This window comes from Clinocottus analis, unplaced genomic scaffold (genome assembly GCF_023055335.1).
Source record: "Clinocottus analis isolate CAN_PGR_092001 unplaced genomic scaffold, fCliAna1.0.p SCAF_9, whole genome shotgun sequence".
NCBI classification, from domain to species: Eukaryota; Metazoa; Chordata; class Actinopteri; order Perciformes; family Cottidae; genus Clinocottus; species Clinocottus analis.
The window spans coordinates 10,969,825-10,997,504 of record NW_027176251.1 but is presented as its reverse complement, the minus strand read 5'-3'; the positions used below and the strand labels follow the sequence as shown (position 1 = coordinate 10,997,504).

Genomic DNA, 27,680 nt, shown 5'->3' with positions numbered 1-27,680 from the left:
CTCTGAACAGTTATTTTCCCGGACTGTACCATAAAGTTGGTTTGAGGGGTAGTCGTCTTCTTGTGCTGGTGGCTGTGTATATGTAATAACATAATAATGGTTTAACTTTTTTAATTCTAGAATAAATAACAGAATAAAGTTTGTGGCTTTATGTAACATTAGACATTTGTGTGACAGGAACAATGTTTCTTTTGATGAGACTGATCGTACAGCCCCCGTCCTATGTAATAAGTCAACCAGCCGACTAACTGGCGTTCCTTTTCACTTTTCGACAAAAAAAAGTATCTTGTCTAACTTTAACACCAACTTGGTGCGCCTTTAACGCAAACCTAACTTCGGTCGTTAGCTTTGTATGTTGTGTAATAACGGCGTTTTATATGGGAGTGGTTTTAGAGTGAAAATGGAAGACGTCGGCGCAGTACTTTATGTGCTGGAAGTGGAAGCCTGCTAGCCATCTTTTGTGAGCCGTCGGCCTTCAGAGGCTAAACTCGGTTGTGTTTCGCGTTAGCAGGCGAGAGGCTCACAGTCGGGCAGATGCTGTTTTTACGCTGCTGAGAATGTTGATGTGTTCCTGTGAAAAAGTGGATTTTAACATTACCTCCCGCACCGTCGCTCGGCTTGTTTTTGAGGCCGAGCAAGATAACAGAAACGGAGGAAACTCATCCAATGGGAGGTAGGATATCCAACTTTTATCTCTCCAAGCTGCAAAGTTGTTTTTTTCTTCTTTCTAACTCCATGTGCCATTCATATTTACATTAAACACGATTTAGGTTCCGCACGCTTTTTGTCCTTTGGTGTTGAACTGCGCAAGAAAATAGGATATCAGTTTGTTGGCTGTGTTTTCGCAGATCATTCACGGATCAACACTGTTGAATAGTTGATATCGCACGGACAGCTGCTCCTTCCCGCATACTTGCTTCACACGCCGAAACGTGTATTTGCCTGTTTGTACCGGTGTGTCCCGCGTTTGAAACGGCTGTCTGTGAGTTTATAATACCTTGACGTGGCCTGGTGTTTTATGGCAACAAAAAACTGAAAAAGATCAGGCAATTGTGTACGTTTAGACCTAAGAGTAAAGACTGCACGGGGATTATGGTGGATTACTCTGGACAAACACGTCTGTGCCAAGATTGGTCTTGTTCAAACAGATCACAGCAAATACTCTCAGACGTGCTCGGCCCTTTGCCTTAGAAGTGTCTGCTTTGATGCAAAACAATGGAGTGACACGCACGCACACACATACACACAACCCTTCCCTGTTGGAGGACACATCTACAGTATGTTTACATGTAGTTATGACCTTGATAGCCTGTGTAGTGGCTATTCGACCTTGGCTGTTTGGAATATGTATTTTCAGAAGGTGTTGTTGATGTCTGCTACTGGGGCTGTGCGAGATCGTGTGTTTGTGGCATTTGTATAGAGCACCTGCCTTTTTTTTGCCACGCATCAGATTTTAAGGGCTTTCCTTGCAAGACGGCAGTTAACATTTCTCTTGGTGTCTGTCCTCTGGTAAATGCAGTGGGACTGGTGTCATTTTCAACCAGTTTAGGCTATTTCTGAGTTACTTGAAGGGCGTAAATCTTGAAATATGGAGCTGAAGTAATAATCAATTCCCCAAACCAAGGTAATAGAATACATCCAACTACTCCACTATAAATATCCCCTATTCATCTTTCCTTTAACGGGAACAGTATTTCATTGCATACGTCGTCATTATATGATACCTCATATTCCCAGAACTCGCAGAGCATACAGTATCAAATACTGGACAGAAATGGCCCTTGTCTCGCAGTCATTTGTTTTAGTTGTAAAGTAAAACTATTTATAATTTTGAGATTATTTATTTTTAAAGAAAGTGGTGGTTAGATATAGGCCAGCCTTTTGAATGCAAAGTTTCTGCTCTTGTCACTTCTCAGGTAGCTACTTCCCGACACAGATCTGTCTGTCTTTGTCTGAGACTTCAACTCTTGCAAAGATGAGCATGGTTATGCAAATGCAAGCTTGAAGTCTGCCAAAGGGAGGAGAGGGGAGGAGTACCGAAGAGAGGGAGTGACACCGGACAGTGGAAGGGGTGACGCTCATAAACTTGACACAGAAAAGGATGATAGAGCATTTAGTCACTCTTTACCACCATATATAAAGACTGAAAAACCGGAAAAGGATTGCCCAATGAACACAAAGACTACCATCCAGCTTCCTGTTGCATCGTTTTTGATTGGAAAGAAACACCAACAACACTGTTGACTTGTGAACTGCTCTGCGGCTTAATCACTTATGGGCGATTTTACTTGCCTGATGAGAGGACCCTTTTTTGAGTTCACAGCAAATATTGAGAATTACAAAATCATGTAACTTATGGTTAGTGTTACTTAAAATGGCAAAGCTGATTTTCCCGAGAGGAGAGTTCGATGTGGTTACCCATGCTGTTTCTAAAATATATCAAACAAACGCATGATTTGGCCACCTCAGTCCGTCATGGTTCAGTCTCAACTCTCAAGATGCAACAAGCCCTTTGTTGTCGCCCCTGACTTGACTGAAAGAGATAATTAAACCCTTAAAAGCTCTGAAGATGACTATGTCCTCTCCTGTGGGACAAGAGGGCATCACTTTAACTCAGCTCACTCCCATCCCAACGCTGACTATCCTGCCACCATCCTCAGATACAGAGTCCTGGTCTCGCTCGCCTAGTCCCAGACCGTCACACTCTAGCCGCCATGGTCGATCCCACCGCAGCAGGACCCGTACCAAGAAACGAAATGGGGAGGAGCAAGGCTGCACTCTTAAGCGGCAGTGGGGTAAAACACCTCATATTGTAATAGAGGAGACTACGGCAAAGGGTATCATTCAACATCGGAGCCCCTCGCCTTCCCCCTCTGCGGCCGGTCAGGTGGAGGGGGATCAGCGAGGTCAGGATATCCCTTCTCAGGACCTTCTCCTGCCACCGTCATGCTCCTGGTCCCGTAGTCCCTCTCCCAGCCGGCGCTCACGTTGGTCCTTCAGGAGCCTGCTCAGCAGAGACTCTGACTGGGAGAGCTGCAGGTTAGTGTGCTGGATTCATCCCAAATAACCAGCCTGTTAAAGAAATTATGATGAAAGAGATAATGACATAAAGCACTTATGTGCAGCATTTGTTCACTCCTTCATGAAGCCCAATGTTGTTTTTTTTTAAGTTCCTTCCTTCATTCATTCATTCATTCATTCAGTTGATGATTCTCTCTTTGAGGATGGTTTCACTTAACTTAGCGCCACAGTGCTCAGTGTCTCAGAACAGAGCAACCACACTGTCAGCACTATGTTTGCTATGTCTCATGGGTATACTAAGCTTTCAGCTCTGTAAAACCTCAACCAATTTGCATTCAGGCCCTTTGAGACCAGATCTGGCTGCAAGGACTGACTAGAATGAGTTGCCTCTCGTTTGTGCACGATGGTGGAGAATTAAAAAGCCTCACATCTGAAAGATGTACGCTTGGTCAACCTTTTTTTTTTTTTTAAATCATAAACAGGTCAACTATTTTGGACCAGAGTGGCGTTAATGAGCTAATGGCTAAAACTAGTGAGGACGGATTACCCTGGCAAAATCCAGACTGAATTGAGGGGATTTTTGGTGCACTATGATGTTGGATAAAAAACGAAGCCAACCGTAGTTGATTTTCAGCGATGAACAAGAAATGCTCTCGCAACCCCGTAGAAAACATACCTACTTCATATCACCCAGCAATTGATTGGGATTTTAAAATAATAGTATACACTTTAATGAAAGATAACCTTATTAAAATGGCAAAACAGCATTGTTATGTAAACTGTACACAAAGAAAGTCAGACCGGTGTTGTGGCAGTGAGGGGAAAATAGAGCTGGATCAGTCATAAGGAGCTAGAGGCGGGGTTCATGCGCCATTTATCCTTCTTCCGAAGCATGACATCACCAACAGCCAATGGGAGTGGGCTTTTAGTCTGATGATGTCATGCGAGTCCAATCAGTGGCTGTTGTGGGCACCACTGCAGAGGGCAAGCAGAGGGTGATTCTCCCTTGTGCTCCATATGAACAGCTGTGTCCTAGTCCTCTTTATTTACACACAATTTTATTGACCCAGTTATACTGTTTTTGCTGAATATTAATGAAGCCTAATATCCTAGCTATGACTCTTCAAATAATTGTTTGACAGTAATCTTTTTGTGGTGAGCAAATATAGGTTTTATATCAAGAGTAGGGAAAGAATTAGGGTTAAACGATGTTTGCTAAATCCTAATATGCCTTTTTGGAATAACACCAAAACATGATGCCATAGGTTATGTAAACCCTGAAAAAATATTATATGAAAGGCAAAATATAAAGTAATAATAATAATCAGATTAGCCATAAAATAAAGAAATACCCTGATTTACAATTAGCACTAAAATGTGTCTTTGGTTACCCAATCCTGGGTTTTCAGCTCTAAATTCAGAAATTAATCTAAAATGACTAACCGCACACTGAGGACTTTCACTGGAATGTCTGTACAGCATGACAAGCTCCAGACTATGGCTGGGCAAGTTAACTCGGTATTAATGCCGCTGATACCTGCCGCTGATACCTGTCAGCTGTCCTTCACGTCTCCACCTCATTCAACCAGACTTCAGTGCACTTGTTAAAGCCAAAACAGACTGGGCTTTTCTCACTGAGTAAGAAAAACTACAACTGAACTGGCAAACATAAAAAGCACTTATTGCTTTTGTATAATTTTAATCAATTGCTGGTCTTTAACATACATCTTTAAGGTAAACAACAAACTGAACATGGACAAAAGGAGTGCCTTGTCCATCACATGGACCATTACTAATGAACAGTACATGTTCAGAAAAAAAAGAAAACAGATTTATATACTATATATGTATGTATGTTAGCTTACTGTTGCTCCAGAGTGCCTGTTATATTGTCCTGATAACATTACTTGAAAATAAAAGCCTGCAATACACTAGTTTTTACATTATTATTGAATTTGGCGCATAATGCGATTAATTGCAGAAAAATCATGCAATCAATCAGTTACATTTTTTCAACTTTGCCCAGTCCTATCCCAGACAGCACTGATTTTCATTTCCAAACAACCTGGACAAATGTCTTTCCCAAAGAGCAGGTGCGTAACTGCCCTACAGTCTTTTGGCAAATATTTATTTTTCTTACCGAACAGTGGAAAGGTTCTTTCAGATAAAATCAGCTGCTGACACAAAGGCCAATCGAGATGCATTGGAGATTAATTTGTGAACAACAAACCATATGAAATTGAATCTTCTCATGTTTGACTTGATTGATGTCAGGACAATATTCACACTTGACTTTCATCTTTTCAGTGGGAACAAAGTTTTTTTTTTAAATTTAGCCTCCTTTTTTAGAAACGTGACAGCAAATGATCAGGTTCAAGTTTATTTCATACTAAGAAAAAGAGGAATCACACTGGCAGGATTTCCTAGAAGTCCTGTCAAAATGTTATATATTTAATTTGATATTCTGTTTTTATAGGTTTTGTTGAGTGGCTGGAGCTCCTAAACAACTTGTGGGGTATTAAAGGTTTTATTTAGTGATATCTTCAGTTCGAGATGCTTGTTTGCTGACAGCACTATTTGATCCCAGTGTTCGAAAGTTTGGTTTGAAATACTTTATTGGGGATGAATTGGTACTTTTGATAGTCTGTTAGCTGATTTTTATAAACCTTTCTTCTGTTCACTTTCTTTAAGTCTGTACGGCCATAGGCCGTACAGACTTATTATTAAAGACACATCATTGCATCTTTTTATATATACTGAGTAATTCATCTGGAGACGGTGTTTAAAAAAATGTAGAGGACTGAAGAATGTATATATATTCACATAGTGTACAAAGATGTACACACACACACATAGCCGCTCTAACAATGACATAATTGCCATTAATGTTTAGCACAGCCAAATGAACAACACATTGACCTGGTGACTGTTTGCGATTGATTGTAAGTGTGACCTCTTTTTGTTTTTCTGCCACACTGCATCCATGTGGATTACGTAGTCTGTATTAAGTAGATTTGTTTACATTCCCTCTGATTATTGAGCCACTTTTGGGCCAGAGTTTCTTTCACTGTTGCTGTATCTAAGTTTTCAACTTCATTGAATTCTTAAATTAGCCTAAATAAAAGATAGCGCTCTGTGCTCATTTAAGACCACACTTCTCTCACTCTGTTGAAGTAAGACATTGCATGTTGGTAGGCAGGAAGAGGGTTACCTTCACATCTTGTATACCCACTTCCTGTCATCGGCTATTCTTCTCAGCTGCATTCAGTTTCTTTCTTGCCCTGTTTCTCAACGTCCACCCAGTCCACTAAACTCTTGACCATATTATGGGCTATTGGTGAACCTCAGAAAAAAACAGATTACACAGAGGGACACTGTATAGTAGAGATGTCGGCCTGGCTCAGTCCATCCTGGATTATGATGTGGACTCTAATCCAGAGGGATGGACAGAGAGATTGAGGGTTAAGGGATTGTGTGGACGCTGGGTTTTGTCCAGGTGGATTCACAGACTGCCATGGTCTCTGTATTTGTACAATGTTTGTCATTTTTCAGTCTCTTTTTTTTAAAACACACACACACACACACACACACACACACACACACACACACACACACACACACACACACACACACACACACTTAATGGCCTCTATCTGATAGTGTGAAGGTATTTGTCAAAAATACATGCATTTATTTGACTTGTATTTTGGACATATTCAGTTAGTTTGGAGCTTATAGATTTAGATAGGGCTGAATAACTTTCTCAAAGTAGTATTTGGTGTATACAATGTCACAAATTATAGTCAAAGGTTCCTGTGACAGTTTCCCAGAAGAGTGAGAACCAAAAATGGGACAAACCATTGATTATCAAAATTGTAAACTAATTGTTTACTCTGGAGGATCACCACACTTCACTTTAAACGCACAGTACCAGATCCCCACAAATGAATGGAGGAAATGAACGCTGAAGCTTGTTTTGATCATCTGTTGGGTTGATGGTAGAAGCATTAATAGAACAAGGACCGGGTCTGTTGTAAAAGGCATTCGTTGCATAGATAAGTGTTAGTAAATGTTCTTGAGACATCCTGTCTGTGAAGTACTGGTCCTTCTGAAATCAGATAAGACCTCTCAGTTTTGACTTCTTATCATCCTTATCGGTGCCCCCAGTTCAGCGCCACCTCGCAGCAAGGCCTCACTCAACACATGGAGCCGCCTCCTCCCTCTCCCCGCCCTCGTCCCTCCTCCCTCCCTCCACCCTATCCCTTGTTGCAAAGGATTACGGATGGACGCAGAGACTGCAGCCCGTTACCGGGTCCTGCTAACGGCATAGGGAGCCGCGGTCCGTCCGGTACCTGGCTGCGAGGTGCAGGGGCCGTCAGCGACGATGGGAAATTAACATCCGACCGCGGGACGGTGGACGATGGGCGCATTTTTCCCCCCGAAGCTAAGCGAAGAAAACAAGCCAGAAGAGCGAACATACACCCCTGTAGCGTCTGGCTTGCTTTAGCCGCACACACGCACACACGCGCACACACACACGACAGGATCACCATATTGATACAATACTTAACGGCAACGTGTGCGCGCGTTATTGTGGATATCGTTTGGATTGCAAACGCCTCGCGACATGTTCGAGTAAGTGACATACACAGTCTCCTCTCGTGTGATGGGTAGCTGCATGCTATGCGGTGGTCTGTCTAGTCGTCGGGCACACTGCTCGTGATACGTTTGGTGTGGTCAAAATGAGTCACAGCTGTGTAAATCCGTCTGACTGGACTGCATGGCTGGGACAGACGTAGTTCATGCAGAAGCACAGGTGTACAGCTGCGGAGGGATACTAGCTTTGCAAACTGATTGCTAGTTGTATGTTTGTGTTCGTGCTGTCGGTACTCATTTTGTCACACTGTCGGACGGGAACCCGTCCCCTCCAACACCCCACCCTCTCTCCCCGTAGCAGACCCTCCACCCATGCACTATGCTGTGCTTCTTAATTGGACGCAGCGGACTCGTTTTCTTGCGGCTTTGTCCGGTTATAGAATGTCCCAGACTGTTTTGGGGGGCAGCCGGTGTTTCGGTTTATCAGGTGACCGTGTTAACTGGCGACTTCCCGCCGAACGCGTCTCTGGTTGTCGTAGTTACAGACAGGTGTTGGAGAACACGTAGGTGTCCGCCTGAATGCCTCATTGTTTATTTATTCATTACAGCTTCGAAACCTTCAAAAGTTCAGTCTGTGATCAAAACATACCGGTGTTGTTGATAAAATGTTTGCGATGCTGTCATGTGGAGACAACATCAATGCTCAGTTAATCTCAAAAACTAATCCATGTTAAACTTTTCTGAGCGCTGCATGTAAATTATATGTTTACCCCTTGAGTACACCTACATTGTAGTGCAGATGAGACCAATGTATTGTGATTGTCTTTTGTATGCATTTGGTCTCAAACATATTCCTCTTTCTTTCTTTTTTTTTGCGTTAAAATAACGTTTGGAATTTAAAGATTTAAAACAACCACCAAACCAGCAGCATTCAAAACTGCACCAAAGTACATGGACACGGTGTTCACAAGTTGACCTGGCTGCCTTCAGCTTTCAAGAGAGACTGTGACTATGTGTTGCACTTATTGTTGCCCAATCTCTCTAATTGATAATGACGTATTGAACGTGGCATACTGGCACAGTTTCTTGTCCTGGCCATCAGTGGTGTTGATCATTTCTGACTCATGTCTGTTTCTGCTCCAGTTCCTGCCACTGAGAGCTCGAACCAAGTCCACAGGAACAGAGTTGTAGTCATGTCATTTGTTTTACTTAATTTAACCAAGAATATCCTCCTACTTTAGTCAAGAGAAACAGGTCGTTGAAGTGAATAAAAAGAATATGAAAAGAAATATTTCAACACAATCAAGAATTCTCGGAGAAAACTGTCATGTAAATTTACAAGTTGATATTAGTTTTACCACTTAAGACACTCTTAAACTGCTACTATAACTTCAAAAGAAATGCAGCATACATATTAATTATGTATTTGAGAACTAAATTTAGGTTGGATGGAATGTACAAACAACAAAGTGAGACAAAGACAACTACCACGAACTACAAGTGTACAGATATTTATTCAGTTTAAATGCATGTTTCAAATAAAGTAAGAACATCAGGCCAAATTAGACCCAAATGGATGGTACAAAAATCACTGTAAAGCAAGATTGGTGTGTGAAGACAAATTTAGCTCAATTTGAGTAAATTAAGTGATAAGTTAATGAGTTAATTAATGAAATAAACAACTGGAGCTCAGGAGTTTTGCTTCCAGAGGATAAAGGTGAACACATTACAACTGTGAAGCGTGAATCTGACCATTTTCACGCATCACCCAGCTGCGCCCTGATGAGGGAAGTGGAGCCTGAACCATTAAAGTCTTTTAATTGGTTGAATGCAGGCAAACAGTCCATGTGGACACCAAAAGAGGTGGAACATATTGGCTGAAAAGCAATCTCAAAACCGACAAGCTCTCATCTGACGATGACTTAGCTTTAAATGGTTTACAAAAATGAGCTCGTAAACTGGCTGCCAGTAAAACAACCGATCATACTTGTCGCTTCTCAACTCCGACTCCAGTCTTGCATCTCACGTTGCACGGTGTGCAAGTGCACGGAAAAGTGAGTCTTGGCCCGGGATAGCCGCTGACTTGTCTGGAACCTTAGAAATAATGCTGCTTGGTCCCAGAGGCTCATTGTCGTCAGACTGATAGCCAATAGGTTTGGAAATTGGTGTCTAGTATATGATGAATATAGTATGTATGTAACATATAATGAATAGAACATTTTCAAAGTTGTCATTGATCACTATTCTGTCAATTGGCTAATTGTTCGAGCTCCGACCACACTGTTGTATCAAAGTCAAGACAGCTGTACTTTCGCCATCTGTGTCTAATTATGGTGCATTTCAGTCTTGGAAATGATCAGATCCGTAATTGCAGCTCAAACACTCTGAAGTCCTTGGTACATGGTAGTTTTATTTTAAATTAATTTGGTTTCGTAACACTATTTGCTTGATTTGGACCTTCTTCAGACAATTTACTGAACAACTTTGTTTACTCACTGTCTGTCTGAACCGATCCAAATCAGTTATGCTGATAGCACTGGCAGAAAACGGTATTTCTTTGGAAAAGCCTTTCTTCATACCATGACATTAACAACATTACAGAGTAAAAAAATAACAATTCAGTCAAATCTCTCTCTAAGTGTGTGTGTTTTTTTGTTGTCTCCAGTACGGCCAGTAACTCTCCACGCAGCACGCCCGGCAGCTCTCCCTCCCTGCGGCGCAGGGTCCTTGGGGGTGGCAGGGCCAGTGAGAGCGAGGGAGGAGGAGAGAAAAGCGGAGGTGGAGGAGAGAAGAGTGGAGGAGGAGGAGTAGGAGGAGGAGGTGGGGGTTCAGATAGCCCCCTGCCCTCCATACCATCTGCCTCCTCCCTCACATCCGCCTACCCACTTGCTTCTCGCCACTTCAGCCGCAATGCCAAGGTAACTCAATATTCACTAATCTAGGTAATATGTTACGAGTGCTAAACTTAAATCCTAAACTGCTGCCAGAAGGTCTGTAGATATGCAGACACGGAGAGGCGAGACCTGAAAAGTACAACCAGTTCAATATACAGTTTGGTTGCTGTGTGAGCTTTATGTCTGTGAGTAAAGGATCTGTTTCATGTGATCCCGGTGAGCAACGGCGTGACTCAACCACACCTATTGCTGTTATACTAAGACTAGCTATTCTGCAAAAGACTTTGATGAGGTGGCGTCCTCACCAAAGACCTTAAATAATTTTCATGAGGATTTTGCATAGTTTGATCTTAAACCATATTTAATAACAACCCAACAAACTGCTACACTCTTCTGCCAGAATTGTCATGTAAATCTCAACTTCCAGTTGCACTTTATTTAAAATAAGTTGATAATAAAAAAAAGAAGCTTAAAGCAGAATTTCTAGCGATCTGGGCCTGACATACTTTCCTTAGGAGGCTGTAACCTGCTCGGCCTTTACTGGTATCATATTTTCAGAAAATAGATGACCGTCTGAATCCATTAGTACCAAACATGTCATGCCAGCTTCTCTTGAACGGGCTAAATAACGCTCCGAAGCTAAGTCATGGCGAGGTGTCTTAATGTTTAACAAATGGTGTCAACGCAATTATTACTGCAACAACATATGAGACATAATGGAGAATGTGAATGGCCACCATATATATTTTGATGTTCTAAGTGCTTTCAAAATTAATTTTAATGAATAGCCTATTATTTTTTTAACTAGACAAGAACCACTTGACACACACTGCTGAGCTGCATCTCAAATAATACTTCAAGTTCCCAGCTCTCAGATAATGCAAACTATTTCTGTGTATACACTTTTTACCTGCTAACGGGCCCTCAAAACGACAAAAGGTTGAATACCAAAAATGTTTCTGAGTAAGAGGGGGTGGGGGCAATGGTATTCCACTGGTGAGTGAATGTAAATGTTTGTTTGGTGTTTTCTTTACCTTCCATTTTAGACGTGCGAGCTGTGACTGTCTGCAGACTGTAAAATGTTTGCATATTTGCTCAGCATTTACTGGCAGTGTTTGTCGTTCCGTGTGACTGAGGGTTTTGTTCAAGTTTTCACATCTCTTTTTATTTCAGGCTCATTGTTGTTAAAGGAACTGGCCATTATGCTAATGACTGCTCTTTGCAGTCGGTCAGAGACACATACCATTTTAAAATGGAGAACTCCCGAAAACGGCAAAAACCTCAATGTTACATAAAAAAAGCTTATCCTCAGGATGTGATAGGCGGAATCTCATGCATACAGATATCGTGTGTTACTTTACCAAATGTGTGCTGATAGTTTTTCCGGACATTCTTAAAATCAGTTTTGTACTGCGATTTTTAGTTTTTATTGTCGCAGAAAAATGTGAGCAGGTTCACCAATAAATATATGCTGTTCTTTTGTTTACAGAAAATGCAGAGTTGGTACAATGTAAGTACACATTAACAGCCGCTCATTGCACATTTCTTTCACCAAAGGGTACTTGACCTTGCTGTTTGTCCGTTTTTTTTCCGCTCCAGGCGAGTGGAACTAGTTGATGTGGCTAAAATGTTAAGCCTTGTAAAACCCTGTTTGTCCTTTATCTATTTAACCAATCACCCTAGTCTAGCTCAAAGCTATTAACAGGCTAGTTGTCGTGAAGTAAAATACCATGTTCTCCTTTCTCGTTCCTGTTCGTCCCCCTCAGGTTCTCAGTCCGACATACAAACAGCGCAACGAGGATTTTCGTAAACTCTTTAAGAAACTTCCTGACACAGAGCGACTTATAGTGGGTGAGTGTGACACATAAGTGTCAAAAACATGTTGGCGTGTGTGCGAGCAACACGTGGCACCAAACAGCCAAGAAGATCAAATACATATCAGGCCTGTCTCTTGAAAATCAACCTCTTCAATTGTTAAAGAGATTTTTCTCTCATAAATTGACCTATTTTCTTTTCTTTTCCACAGACTACTCTTGCGCTCTGCAGAAGGACATACTGCTTCAGGGCCGCCTTTATCTGTCAGAGAATTGGCTTTGTTTCTACAGTAACATTTTCCGCTGGGAAACCACTGTAAGACATGCATACACTGTGTACACATTTGCACGCGTACAATCAATCAAAACCCTGTTGTAACCTAGTAAATGTGACACCTCCAATCAGATAAGAAGTTGTTTCAATGCGCTTGTCTGCAGTTCAATATTGATACGCTCATGCCCTCTGTGAGATAAGAGAATTGCACAAACTGCGCACACAGTAAATCTCCCTCCTCCTCGTTACAGATCACTATCCTGCTGAAAGACGTAACCTCTATGACCAAGGAGAAGACTGCCAAGCTCATCCCAAACGCCATCCAGATCAGCACTGACAATGAGAAGGTCGGCCTCGAGCACAAATATTATCAAGCCGGACTTTTGACCCATTTTCAGAGAACTCAAGGCTTTTAATTTCAGTCTTTTATACCAAAAGCACATTTCTACAGTGTGTTAACACATTATCTATTCTTTACAATTTAAGTTAACTGCTGCTGCAAAAGCATTAAAAGTGTTCGCTGTTGATATCTTGTATTGTAAATTATCCTTTTTTTGCATGTAAAGCAGTGTGAAGTTAGCTGACTCAACTTTCATCTCCACTGACTGTGACAAAGCAAACATCCCAACAAAGGGAAACCATCAGTCAAATAACGTTTTTCTTCCTTCCTCCCCCTCCCCCGTCTTCCTGTCCCACTGACATTCTCTCACTCAGCACTTCTTCACATCTTTTGGAGCAAGGGATCGCAGCTTCATGATGATTTTCCGTCTGTGGCAGAACGCCCTGTTGGACAAGGTACAATCTTCTCTCCCACCTTCCTGCTGGTTGGTGCTGCTGCCTGCCTGTTGTGACATGGCTAGTAGTTAACATTTAAGAATAGAACAGTGTCAAGAAGCAGGAGATAGCCACAAACGCAGAATTTGGAGGACAATTTAAATCACTGTTATTTGCTGCATTTGGATGAAGACATTTATTTGGACTGGTGCTGAAAACACAGCTGCAAAGGGCTGTCAAGCTAAACACTTTCGTCACTGCGTGAACACTCATCAAATGGTGTATTGTGATTAGAATCAGAGGTGGTAACTTCAAATTTACTACTTTGCTGATATAAATGATTACATGTGTCATCATGCAGGTCAGTAAAATTACATGTAGTTTATTTTGAAGCACACATTTCGAAGTCCGTAAAGGAAAGACCAAAAACATGTTCATTGATTCGTTCAATGCGATTGGTTAAAAAATGTTGTGGGATGCATGACCCTTGTTGTGCTGATCTTGAAGTAGATGAGTCTTTGCTGGTTGGATGTCCCCCATCAGTAATCAGCAATGTCATTTTGATCCTGTATATCCTGAATATTGTGTTTTTTATTTTTCAGTCTCTCTCCCCCAAAGAGCTCTGGCACATCGTACACCAGTGTTACGGCACTGAACTGGGCCTCACGAGTGAGGACGATGACTACGTCTCCCCCACCACCGAACACATGAACGGCCTACTGTGAGTGTCATGTGTAAATACGAGCGTATTGGAGGGTCTTGTATTGTTTGTATGTGTGCGCATGCTTAAGGGGAACACCACCAAATATAAGAATCCCACTATGATGTTTTCCATGGCCAAGTTCAATCAATATTTGTGAACATAAGGATGGACTTAGACCTTTTAGTCTCTAGCTGAAAAAAATGCATCATAAATAAATACATCTGTAATTGGTCATTTATTTTTGTGTAATTTGATTATTTTACAAACATAATAAGGAAATAATATTACGAAATAGTTGAACTTGTATCAGCTAAGGTAGGAGCATACTTATTTTATTTGTTTATTATATTAATTACTATTAATTGTCAAATTTAAGAAATCTACTATGAATCGTTAATGGAAAGTTTCTGGAATTGTGTTTGCCATCACTGACATTTAAGTATTAGTTATTCAAACCAATATCTGACTAGTATTACAAACGAGACAAGGAGGAGAAAATTATAATTGCATAATGTTTACTTGCTAAAACAGAGAAAGCAGTAAATAAAACATAATTCCATGTATGTGTGATTACCACCAGACTAACTGGCATGCATATAGCATGTGGGGTTAGTTTGCTCTTACACTAAACAAGAGGATCCTTTTTTTCAGGAGACAGGGGGTTCTTCTCTGTATTTGTTCCCCAAGTGCCGATTCAAGTCATTATTTTTTTATGAATTTGTGTTTTTATTAATGTCAGAAAGCTTAAAATTCCTGTTTGTTTAAAGATTTCCGACCCCTGTCCGTGTAAGTTAGAAAACAAACACGGCGGCCTTTTCTCTGTGTCTCTTTCTCTCTCGCTCTCACTTCCTCCGTTCCCCAGGCCAGGAGACGAGTCTGTGTCGGTTACGGATCTACTAGACCTGAGCTCCGTGTCGGTTACCTCTACGGGCAGCTCTCCCCCTTTGTTGGTGCCCTGTGGTCTGGCTAGCCCTCCTTCAGCTACTCACCTCGGGGGCTCCTCTCCCCCTTCCTTCGCATCCTGTCTGCCCATAGAGGTGCCTTCGTCATCTGGACGCAGACTCAGCTCCGACCCCCTCGAGCCCAGCCCGCCCAGCTCCCACAGCTCGCTGCCATCCACCACTCCCACCAACATCTCTGCCTCTGCTCCGGCCTCTGCTTCTGCCTCCTTTGTAAGTGTTCTTCTTGATACCCGCACATACTTTGGCATACAGCTTAGCAAAAGCCAGCTGTGAATGTAGTGTAGTGTGTAGTCTGATCTCATTAGATGTCTTATTTTTGTACGACTTCATGTGCACGACAGTTGAGCAAGAATAGTCAGACCTGCAGCGCCTGCAAGACTGTCATCGTCATGCATTGCCAAAAACTGCAAGTTATCCCACACAACTGTGGACTGTCAGTACAAAATGCTAAGAGGAGAAACTTTGCTTTTATAGTTGGATTCATCACAGATAGATAGATAGATAATGACTTTATTGATCCTCTAAGGGAAATTCCGGATCCAGGTAGCTCACACAAACATAAGATATACACATACATTTACTGGACTGTTGTTACTCAAAACTAGTGTAGCAGCTGTTATATTTGCACATTTTTGGCTAATCTGAGTCGTACACTTGCAAACAGATCCAGTACAAGCTGGTAATAATAGAGCTTAGTTGTTTAATTTGAACACTTCTGCGTCAACTATTCACAGCCTCTTGAACCACCACTGACTTGACCCCCATAGAAGATTGGGGACATAGTAAAGTGTTAATACAAATCTTACCCTTTCTGTAACTTTATATATATATATATATATATGTGTGTGTGTGTGTGTGTGTGTGTGTGTGTGTGTGTATATATATATATATATATATATATATATATATATATATATATATATATATATATATATATATATATATATATATATATATATATATATAAAAAAGAAATTGGATGCTTGATTACAACAATAAATAATCTAGGGCATGGCAGGTTCGTTTATACTGCACCTAATTGAACACAGCAATAATGCTTAGAAAAGGCCAAAATAATGCATTATTTTAACATAAAACTATTAAATAACTGAATTAAATTAAGTCAAAAATCTGACACAAGAAACACAGGATGAAGTTGAGATGTGCAATACTGTGAAGTGGTTCTAGTTGGTTTTATGTCCAATCAGTTCTTCACAGAAACAGCTGCTGTGGTTGCTGATTTGGATACGGACAGGTCGAGCCTAAGCCGAGCTAAAGTGAATAAATGGAGTGCTGTGTTGACTGTGTGTCAGTTTCAGATTAATTGCACAGACGCAGAAGTACGTCTGTTCAGGCCGCGTCAACACGAGGTCAGCTAAGCTGAGGCTTCTTTACGCTCAAGTCATATGACAATGGGGTGATTTCTCTACAAACCTCTTGCTAACTATCGTTTGGTGTGCATTTTTTCCCCCTCACTGCATCAGAATCTGGAAGACGGAGGGGACAGTCTGTCTGAGTCAGCCAATTATATGCTGCCCCCGTCAACCACCAGTCTGGGAAACCTCTCCTCCTTGGACATAACCATCGATGAAGAACTGCCCACAGACCCCAGCAACTCTTCTGACACGCAAGAAGAGAGTGAGTGTTGCTTAGGTGAACAAACGACCACAAGAACCGTAATGAGAACGTGTAAATTACCAAATACTAGAGTTGATAGACTAGATGTATATTGTGAACTGTAAATCAGAGAAAACAAAAGTCATTTCTTCTGAACTAATAATAACACGGCAAAATTAAAGAAACAGTTCACCCCAAAATCCCCCAACACGTATATTTCCTTTAGCCTTTCTGAGATATCGGCCAGAGATATCTGCCCGATTCATATAGGAACTCTTTGATTTCTAATGAACTGCACCCGCTAACCTTATCACCACGCAGATGAAGTGAGCATCCATACATACCCGATTCTGTTGGCTCACAAAGCACCACTGAACGAGCTCATGTTGTAGCTCAGCAGTTATTGTTGACACTTTACGCTGTCACAAGCCTCTTGTCCATGAGTGGATGTAAACTTCCTTCTGCACTGTGATTATGTTTTGCGGGTGTAGTTCAGTTGAAAGAAAATAGTTCCAACACAAACCTCATAGCAGGTCTAGTCATACTTTCTGGAAAGAGACAGACTTTGAACACTACAAGCTGAGTGGCAATATATTCGAGATAATTTACTACAGAATTTACTACAGATAGGAAGAAGAATGTGTTTTTGATTTGAGGTTGAACTGTCCCTTTAAGGACATATAAAATCTCATGGGAGATGCTGTTGTACTATTTTAAACTCTGAAGGTGCGAAAGGTTATCACAGTTTTATTTTCCCTTCTTCCTGATCTCTGTGAATGATTTGTTTCTTTCTGGTTCATTGCTTCCACCTCTTTTTCCTTCCACAATAATTGCAGCAAAGGTTTTTCAAACATTAACATTTACTGCTCTGGGTGAATCTGTCCTGAATTAAAAACAATATGTTTTTTGGAAGTTTATGCATTCTTCTCTGCATTTGACTCATCCTTAATTAAGGATGTGTGGGCTGCCTTGTGAGGCGCCTGGATAGCAACTAGGGTTCAGTGTCTTGCTCAAGGACACTTTGACATGAACTATGGGGATACCAGGGATCGAACAGGTTACCTCGTGGTTACGGGACGACCACTCATCCCTCTGAGCAACTGCTGCTCTGCATATAAACGTATAAATCACAAAATGGAGATAAATGTCAAAATGGAATGTAAAGAAAATAATTTTTTTTCTTCTTGATTTTCAGGTGAGGTGGAGTCGTTTTGCGCGGACCTTTGCGGTCGGCTGCACATCAACAATGCTCTCCGCATGAGTGTAGACAAGCTGCACGACCTCCTTTTCTCTGCTGACATACACTTCATCCAGCACCTCTTCTCCCAGAGACACTTTACTGGTAGGTAAAACACACACACGCACAAATATTATGGTAGAAACTGTTTCTCTTAGAACGCTCCCGTTGATTTCTAATGAAGAAGTATACTTTTTCTTTTTTATTGGGTTTGGCTTTGAACTTATGCTTCGGCAACCTCTCTGAGCTCTTTTTCATTCTGTGAAACTGTGCAACATAATGTGATGCTCCCTATATTTCAGCAATCAGCAATGAACTTGCATTAACTTGTTTTCATAATATTGAGCACAAGCAATCCAGTTTTTCCTGTTGACACAGTGACGGTTAGGGCATGGTGTTTGTTTTTGCTCTGCTGCTTAATGGACTTGGTCCACCTCTTCTTCCTTCCACATAATTGCAGGAAAGTTTTTTCAAACATTAACATGGAGTGATTTACTGCTCTGTAGGTGAATCTTTTGGAAGTTTATGGATGTTACTTTGTCAGATGATTTCTGCCATTAAACTCGGTCACAAGTGCACTGCGGGTATCTATTTGTATTGTCATTTTTGGTGGTCTTTTTTTAACCTTTTTTGAAAGTAGTTTACTGCTCTTATGAAGCAGCTGTGCTGCCCTGTCCAGCTGAAGAATACCAATGTAGTAAAGTACCACCCACGCTGCAAAGACACTGTGTACCCACTCTATTGTGCCACTAATGAGGGTGCCACACTAGCTGTTCACGCTGTGTTAACCAGCCTCTTTTCTTTGCCCTCTCTGTTTTTTCATAACCAGCTTTGCTACTGTACAGCTATTTTAAAATGTTATTTGATAGACTGATAATCAAGGTCCTTTTTGCATAGATGCAGTGTATATTTTTGACTTTTTCTGCAGTAGTTTAAATGAGGACAGAGGCAAAGCCATGGAGTTGATTTGGCCAGTGCCTACCCCAGTGGGAAGCACAGCCTGCTTGGGAACATTGCATCGCTCTAATTGGGGCACTTCTTTCTTTCTTTTTATTATGGAGTAGTGTGGATTGACCTTTTTCTCTCTCACTCTCTTCTTCCAACTGCTCTAAATCTCTTGGTCTCTCCTTTTCATTCATAAATTCTCTACCTCTCTTGTCCTCTTGTTTTCACAATCTTTTGGGACTTTCTTTTTGTATCTTGTTCTCTCCTGACTCACTCATGTTCTCTGTGTCTTCTCTCGTTCTCTCTCTTTCTCTCTCAGACCTATCGGTAGGTGAATGGCAGCCGGACAGCAGCAGTGGGACTACCAGCCGTGTGCTTAGCTACACTATCGCCCTCAACAACCCCCTCGGCCCCAAGACTGCCCCTGTGGTGGAGACGCAGGTCAGTCCTTGACAAACACCGACCCTGTTTTTAGTTTCATTATTTGTCCCTTGAGCACACAGGCTTTGCTAAAGGCAGAAACCCTTATTTAGCTTCAGCTGGAGTGGAACTTTCTCTACAGTCAAATGTAGTTCTGTCTTGACGATCTTTCTTGACAAAGCTACTTTTGTTTTTGTCGGTAATCGCGGCCATCAGAGCTCACAAATGGTTCACTGTGACAAGCAATATTTACTTGTCGAGGAATTATACAAAGAACGTCAATTAGTTCTTTAATGTTTAAGAAACAGGAAGTCTTAAAAGTCTTTTGATACAATTAAGTGTATATGTTGCATCCAAATCTAATTGTTTACAGGATATTCAACATTTTTGTTTCTTTACAATACATTTAACACTGCAGTAATATATGCATTTAGTACTTGGCTTAGTGCACCTTTTCATATAATCTCTCCAGACATTAATTCTCCAGGCTTCCAATTGTTAATGAAAAGTGATTAAAAAACAGTTGTGTGAAGGATGGATTCACAGAGCTTGAGTAGGTTCAAACTAACTCCACAGCTGGCTGATCATGTGATGTGGGTGTGAATGTCAGAATGCCCGTTTGAGACGGGGAGCATCAAGCCGTTGTGATTAAGCATATTAGTGTCTTTTTACAGCAGTTAATTATCGGTCAAAAAAGCTATAAAATCCAGAAATGTTGAAGGAAACCATTAAGTTTGTATTACATTAACTATGCACCTCCACTTTTCTTCCTGCTTGCAGACATTGCATAAAAGCAGCGCCCGGGGCGAGTGCTTCGTGGTGGACTCGGAGGTCATCACCTCAGGCATCCCCTACCAGGATTACTTTTACACGGTCCACAGATACTGCCTCACCTCCATTAACAAACACAAGAGTCGGCTCAGGTAAGTCTCATCTTTGTGACTGGGAATTTCTTTACTTTTAAGCTCACCACTGTCTTTGTTTTTCATCATGAAACTTACATTCGTCTTTAACTCAAAGTTTCAATCTATTTCCTTTTTATAAAACTACTTCAACTAATGTTTTTTACTTAACAGAATAAAAGGAGTAACATCAGTGGGGTATAAAGTGAATAGTAGAATAAAAAATAGAGCAAAATGAACACAAAATTCACATGAATCCACTGATGTGGGCCAGTCTCCTGCGACGGGAAACGCACACTGAAATATTCAAAGAAATCAAACAGTAGAAAGAGAGAAAGCGGGCTATGTTTCATCACTGAGCCGTAGTATCCCAGTTTACATATCATGTCAGTTTGAAATGTTCAAAATAGATGATGCAATCTGAACTTGAGTAGTTAAGTCCCCTTGCCTCTGGGACCAGAAACTCTCATATGATATAATCCCTTCAGAGTTTTCTCTCCCTTGTTTCTTCAAGTGTCCCCTGCTGCTTTCCTTATGGTTAAAAAAAAAATCCAGCCCGAACACTAAACACCTTCTGTTGCTTTTACTGTCAAGGCCCTACTTTTCTCACATAACTGGCCAAACGATATTTGACTGGATGCCGCATCATCTTATTTCCAGATTTTAGAACATTGTTTTCTTCCAATTTCTTTCTTCTTTTTTTTTTTAGGTCTTTATTATAACCTGGCATAAGGGAGCCATCTTACTCTGACCCCTACACTGAACAAAAATGAAAAAATGACTATTATTATGAAAGACAACAGAATAAGGCTTCTCTGTAAAGTTAATTAGTTTTGTACAAATGCGAGCCGAATGTATTGAAGCACATTAGAATAATAATACAACTTCAATAACTCTAAACCGAAAGACATAATCCACACTGTAAATACAGGCTTGATAAGAACAACAACGTTTCTGAACCTGAAGCCAGTTATGACTAATAAATCAACTAGCTTGCATTACAACACTTGTCAGATATCTGTGTAACCTACCACCATCAAACTGTCCTGAAACACTGCTAGCAAGGTGTGTGCTATAAATCCTGTTTTTGTCATCAACTGCTCTCCTTTGGATTGTCATCTTTCTGCCTTCTATCACCTGTCCAGATTACTTTGTTTAGTTGTGTTAAAGACCTGGAAAAACACACCTCTACTCTTATTTGTACATACCCTCCCCCCCCAAAAAAGACATCTTTGAGGAGAGAATGGTCACTATTTGGAGGCAAATAAATAAAAAGTTTCTCTTCGTGCTCAAAGTCTCCTGTTGCAGAGTATTTTAGCGAATCTCTCAGCACAATTTTATCGTTTTCTAAACTTTGCAATCCTGACATTGGCGTGTTGTGCATATATTCTGATTGGTTTCTGTGCAACACAGAGACATTATATATTAGCCTGGAAGTGCGCGTGTAAAAAATAAAATTGAACACCTGCACAAGTTCCTGGTTGTTGTGGGGTGCCCGGTTGGAAATGTATGATATCATTAACTGAGAACTACTGATTTAGCGTCAAAGATGTGCGATTAGTCTGTATATGTTTTAAACGGGGCTTGTTTGCGTTTCCTCTGCCCAGAGTTTCCTCAGACATCTGCTACAGGAAGCAGCCGTGGAGCCTGGTGAAGACATTGATTGAAAAAAACACCTGGAGCGGCATTGAGGAGTACTACAGACACATGGGTGAGTCACATGCTCCGCCTCCTCCAGTTTAAATCTGTATACAAGCTGCTTGTGGAATACAAATGGCGTGTATACAGACCTATTGTATTAACCTATTCAGGCTTATTTCCCTTTAATAAATACCCAAAGCAAAGTGAAACTCTGTAAACAGGACACACCTGACATGAAATCCAAAGCACAGCTTAATGTTGCAGACCACGAATCATAAAAGCACTACCTATTGTCCATTTGTGTGCCTTGTAGACTGAATATGTACATGTTGCCCTATTGAAAGGCTTGTAAGAGTCTCTCCTCCCTTCTCTTTGCAACATAAATGGACAATGAGTCTGTTCATGTGCTCAACGGTTTATGTACATTTTTATTTGACGAATTAATTTGACTTGTTTTATTTTGACATACTAATGCTTTTAAAAAATGAGACTGGGTATCAGAACACCAGCTGAGTTAATTAAAGCAATGTCTTTAAAAATGTCATTAAGTATTTAGTGCCAGCATTGTGTATGTGACATGTTTTGATAGCCAGTATTATTGCTCCTCCACCTTACTTTCCTGTGTATTTGAATTTCTCCATCTTCTTCCTCTTCAGAGAGTGAGGTGGTCAAGCTGGAGACGCTACTGCAGACGGAGGTTTCTGTTGTCACCACAGGTGACATCGTGGGCGCAGACGCTGCAAAGACTCCACCGGCCCTGCGCCGCCGCAAACGCACCTGTTCTCGGCGCCAGGGCGAGAAGGAGAGAGAGAGAGAGGGAGGAGGCATGGGCTCCGGAGACCGAGGGGACAGAGGAGTCGGAGAGGAGAGGGACAGAAGAGAAGCCAGTAAGTCGACCAGGATGCAGTTGTTGGAAAGCTTTGGGTCACCGTTGATGAACTTGACCCTTATGTACTCGAACAAAAACGATGAATCCATCTTCTGTGCAATACTGCCCTGTAGTGGTTCTGTTTGGCACTGCATTACAGTAACTGACGCGTCATTCTTGCAGAGGGGACAAAGGGACATGATTTGCAGCTATAAAAACTGTCTTTATCAGACTCAACCTAGACAAGATGTACAATTGTCACTCGATCATTGGTTGAATTAGGATTTAAAATCTATTGTATAATAAATGAAAGGTTGGAGGTGGCCACCACCAATCAAACATTCGTCTGTGGTCCTTTAACATAACTGGAAGGCAAGAAATATAGAGACATTTTCATACAAAAGCTGCCACTAAAAAAAAGGTCCAAATCACAAATTAATCATTTTATTGGATTCTTTTGGAGCTGTTACATAAAAATTAAAAAAATATTTTAAAATGTTGTTATTACACTTCGAGAAATATACATTGAAAAACACAATGTTCACTAAAAGCATTTTCTATTGATTTAGGTGCTCAGTATATTAAGCTGGGCGAGCGTTCACGAGGAGGAGCCAACAGTATATCCACCATCCTCCTCATCGTCAGCTTCATGTGAGTTCAAGTCTGTGTTTGTGTCATTGAGCCCATGAATAACAGCAGCCTTTCTGAATCCTGGGCTTCCCTTCTGGCTGTCTCGAGAAAAAGACTAAAGGTCGTTTCCAGCATGTTTTATGTTTTTTCTGCACACTGGTCATATAAATCATTTGCCTTATTCACGAGCAATCTCGCACACAATGAGTTACTTATATTGGAGATTAGCGTGTCTAAATATAGATTATGTTTAGCATTGTTGTATGAAAAGGGACCTTGAAAGAGTACTAAAACAGTACAGTTTACTTGCACACAAAGTATGTGTGTGTCCTCGCATGTGGTTCACCTCCTTAGTAATACTGTACGTCCTTTCCTACCTGATCAAATCTCTGGTTTGATTGTGTACTTTTGATTATTTACTTTTATTCTGTCTTTGGTTCAATATGTGTCTGAATGCTCCCTCATTCAGACGCATTGGATGTCAATCTTCTGCATTACTAACATCCTCACGATGCCTTTTCTTGCTATTTTTCTTCTTTTTTCTTCCTTCCTTTCTGCAATTCCTTTTTGTGAATAGGATCTGTATCAGGTTCGTATGAGGCTTTGATTTTATTCCACTGGCTGCATAAATGAGAACTATGTGAATGATACAGGAGAAATCCACCCTTTGATGCTTTTACAGTGCACTGCAACTGAACATGAAATACAATCTTGTTTCCTACAGATTTGACACAAACTGGGGGGATTTTAAAATCTGCAAGGGACTAACAACACACACCAACTCTATGTATGTGTGCTACTTCAAAAACAAAGACATTTTAATTCACCTTCACATCTCTAATTATTATATATTTATTTATTTATTATTTTATAGTTTGTATTTCTGGTCTGCTTTATGTAATTCAGGTTTTCAATGAGAGAGAAAAGGATCACTACTTGACTCGACGCACAACACTTTCAGGTCCCCAGTTGCAATTGGTGTCAGTAATGTGTGATCGTTGAGTTAATTTTACGGGAAATATTACATCATGAAATCTACGTTTGAGTTGTTCCGAACAGAAACAAAACTGAAACTCTGCACAGGAGTAGAACTGTAATAGTAACATTTGTGTCGGGGTTGAATTCTCCTGTCATAAAATGACATTGTGTTGTGAATAAGTGCTGGGTTGTAATTGAATTGACATATTTGGGTCAGCAGTGTTATTGACATTATTGACAATTATTCTTAACGATTTCTGAAGCTAATTGCAGTAGTCAGTGAATAAGATCCTCTTCTGTCTGTCCCTGCCAGTCTGGTGGTGCTGGTGGCTCTCAACATGCTGCTCTTCTACAAGCTGTACGCTCTGGAAAGAGCGGCCCACACACTGGAGACATGGCACTCCTATTCTGTTGCTGACAGGTAAACACGCCGTTCTGTTTTTCCATACAAATATAGACTCTCTGTTGTTCTGGTAATTGGCTTGTGCTCTCAGGCTTAGGGAGTTATTCTCGTGGGATCTGATGTGTGAAATATCCTTCAAGAGTATTAAGTTATTGCATAGCAACAAATCCTCTCTTGGCTTTGGTAAGGTAAATAGATGAACGGCTTATTAAAGTTTAATCAATTTTAGCAATAAATGATGTGTTTTAATGAGACAGAGTTTTTACCCATCTTTCAGCTCAATGGTTCAGTCACCTGCACTTTGGTTGTTTTTTGGCTTTCTGTGGGTAGCCACAGAAAACCCAATTTCAAAATGTATATGAATGTCAATCTGTAATTGCTGGATGTGTAAATGTTGAGTTGAGAGCCTGTTTCTGCTGAACCCTAGTGGATAAAATCTAACCTGGTATTTCTGGTAAAAGAGCCATGACGACACTGCTGACTCCCTTTCTCTCCTCAGTCCTTTACCCCAGACAGCTGGAGAGTGGGCTCAGGTCTTGCAGCTTCAGCGGCAGTTTCACCAGGCTCAGCTCAGCAAGTGGCAACAGATCCTGCAGTCCTCCGTCACTCTTCTCGACCAGGTCTGTCTGTCTGCACACCTGCAAGGAGCAGTGCATATAATGTGCTGCATCGTCACTGCATTATTTAATCCAGTATATCTCACCCCATCGCTCTCTCTCTCTCTCTCTACCCCCCTATCACCACCTCATCCATGTTTATCTCCCAGATGAAGCAGTCTTTAGAAAAGCTCCACCGGGGCATCGTGGTCCCAGAGGGGCAGCGGGATCCCTCCGATGATGATGATGATGATGATGATGAAACCCTGTCAGAGTCCTTGACTGATGCCTGAGCGTCACCCGACCGCCCTCTGACTGTTTCCCACTTCTGAACACACCCTGGTGGACTGGTAGAGTTGAAAAGAGAGAGGCTGGTCGACTTGGATCGGCACTATAGTTTGCTCTTTTCCTTCTTTCCAAATTGAAAGAAATCGGGAGTGGGGACATGTGGAGGGGAGGACTTTACCCACAATTCTCCTCGCCTGACTGACTTGAAAATGGCGACGTTCGCCTTCAGCTGGAACCAGTAACAACTTCAATGAACTCATTCAGACTGGAAGCCATCAGGACCACAGCAATAATTTGCCTACAGCTGCAAGTCACCTGTATGTAGTGTATGAAAACAGGCCACTGGTGGGCCGACGCAGACCATCCACTCCTCAAGAATCAGACACATTTCAAAATGGCCGCCCCGCACCCACACTCATTTTATGACTATCACAGACTTCAGTTCTTATTCTGAAATACAACATTTCATGGGGATCTGTGCTTCTGGAAACTAGGGGGGGTCCTCCCCCTAGTCCTGGGAAGAGTTATATACCCGTTTCCTCTATAGTGAACGCCTGCTGAAACAAAAATGGGTCGACACCACGAGCTGTGTGGATGTGACACACAAACGATTGGGAGTGGAAGGGAGAGCAGGACGCCTCCCTCGCACTCTTCTGTCCGTCAGGCATTTGTTCCCCCGTGTCCGAGTTGAGCCCCGCATTAAAGGCCGTCGATCCTCCGCGAAAAAACAGTTATGAGAAACATTTCAACACCAGACACTTTAGTTTTCAGCTTTATTTTTTTTGATGTAGATTATACATCTGAAAATGAATCTCAAACGCCACCCCCACTCCTCCCACTTCCCACGTGGGGTTTTAAGTTTGTTTGTTTTTTTCAAAATCAGTGTGTTGGGGTGTTTTGTGAGGACTACAAGCTGCATCTGACTGGAACAACAGTATTTATTATTACCAATGACGTTTGACCTGAAGTCCTTGTCCTGCTCTCAAGAAGTCATTTGGTGGTTATTTTGTGCTCTGATTTGCTGTTACAGTACGGACCAAGAGGAGCGAGATGAGAAGGATTACTGGTCACAGCAATAATGACAATAGTGATGCTAGTACTTTTTGAATGTTTCAAACAAAGTAGTATATAATAATAATATTAATAATAATAATGATAAATTGTGTGTGCGTGTGTGTGTGTGTGTGTGTGTGTGTGTGTGGAGGCAAAAAAAAACAACAAGCAAAGAAGAGTTTGACTGACGTGTGTATGCGTGTGTGTTCATGAGGAGTCCTCAGTGTTTCAGATGTTACATTTTCACATTCGCGTTTCTTGAGTTTGAGATTTCTCTTTCACGTTTGGTTGCTCACTCTTTTTATCGCAGAGCCAGATATTAACAGTCGACTTGATCCGGTGGAAACCTGAGCAGTCGGCTACTTCGTTGTCCCACTGGGCCGGACGTCTCGAAAAACAAAAAGGACCAACCCGAATTCTGTAAGCCCAGGTGAAGAAAAAAAGGGAAAAAAGTTTTTGCAGTATTGTTTTTTGTGTGTGTTTGTAAGATTTAATTTGACTCATGCGTCTTCTCTTTTTATTAGATTCATTATCTATCTTTGTTATTTTGTCTTTTATTTCCAGCCTGTCCTCAATTCTGGCCTCCGATGATTTGAATTCTTCTTCGTCTTCGTCTTCTTCTTTAACCTCATTACTCTTCAACCTCACTCTTCTTCCTCTCTGTGCTCTTCCCCTTCAATCTCTCTCTCTGTTTCACTGAAAAACGCGGCTACAGAAGCATGTGGGCCACGCTGTGCATGGCCATCCGCGGGTAACAAAATGGTGTAATATTTATTTAAGAGGGGAGTTGTTAAGGGAGAGAGAGAGAGATGGATGATAATGTACTGTAAAGATGTGATTGCACACGCTCCACGGAGATAAATGAAAAGTTCTAAAACATAAAACATGTCCTCGCTCGTCTTTGAGTCTGTGTCTTTACCTCCAACAGATGTGGGTCAAGTTGCAGTGGACCAAAGTAGGTCGGGGGAATAGTAAAATACAATGTCCATCACAAAGCTCAATTTGACATGTTTCTGTAAATTGTTTTTTTCCATCACATCCTTGGTTTTATATCAAAAGGGAAG

At 41.3% G+C, this 27,680-nt stretch overlaps 1 protein-coding gene across 3 annotated transcripts; it reads left to right on the top strand.

Moving 5' to 3' along the window:
* The first annotated feature begins 218 nt into the window (after positions 1-218).
* Positions 219-27,587, top strand: gramd1a (GRAM domain containing 1A). 3 transcript variants are annotated; one of them, XM_068569836.1, is made up of 20 exons: positions 559-673; positions 1,917-3,039; positions 10,283-10,535; positions 12,001-12,021; positions 12,278-12,362; positions 12,538-12,641; positions 12,851-12,946; positions 13,314-13,394; positions 13,976-14,094; positions 14,939-15,248; positions 16,523-16,676; positions 17,851-17,997; positions 19,157-19,278; positions 20,038-20,180; positions 21,767-21,870; positions 22,457-22,687; positions 23,238-23,319; positions 24,590-24,697; positions 25,179-25,299; positions 25,446-27,587. In XM_068569836.1, the coding sequence occupies exons 2-20, from the start codon at positions 2,570-2,572 to the stop codon at positions 25,566-25,568; spliced, it is 2,874 nt and encodes a 957-aa protein (XP_068425937.1). In that variant the 5' UTR covers positions 559-673; positions 1,917-2,569; the 3' UTR covers positions 25,569-27,587. The 3 variants fall into 3 exon arrangements, with proteins under 3 accessions (XP_068425938.1, XP_068425937.1, XP_068425939.1); XM_068569837.1 differs by lacking the exon at positions 1,917-3,039 and having other exon boundaries at positions 219-673; positions 25,446-27,583; XM_068569838.1 differs by lacking the exons at positions 559-673; positions 1,917-3,039 and adding an exon at positions 6,632-7,656 and having other exon boundaries at positions 25,446-27,582.
* The last annotated feature ends 93 nt before the right edge of the window (positions 27,588-27,680 follow it).

Excerpts from the sequence above, each read along its gene's own strand:
- gramd1a (XM_068569836.1), top strand. The coding sequence starts at position 2,570 with ATGACTATGTCCTCTCCTGTGGGACAAGAGGGCATCACTTTAACTCAG. Across the intron at positions 12,642-12,850 it reads TTTTCCGCTGGGAAACCACT|ATCACTATCCTGCTGAAAGA; the intron begins GTAAGACATGCA and ends TCCTCGTTACAG. Across the intron at positions 19,279-20,037 it reads CCCCTGTGGTGGAGACGCAG|ACATTGCATAAAAGCAGCGC; the intron begins GTCAGTCCTTGA and ends TCCTGCTTGCAG.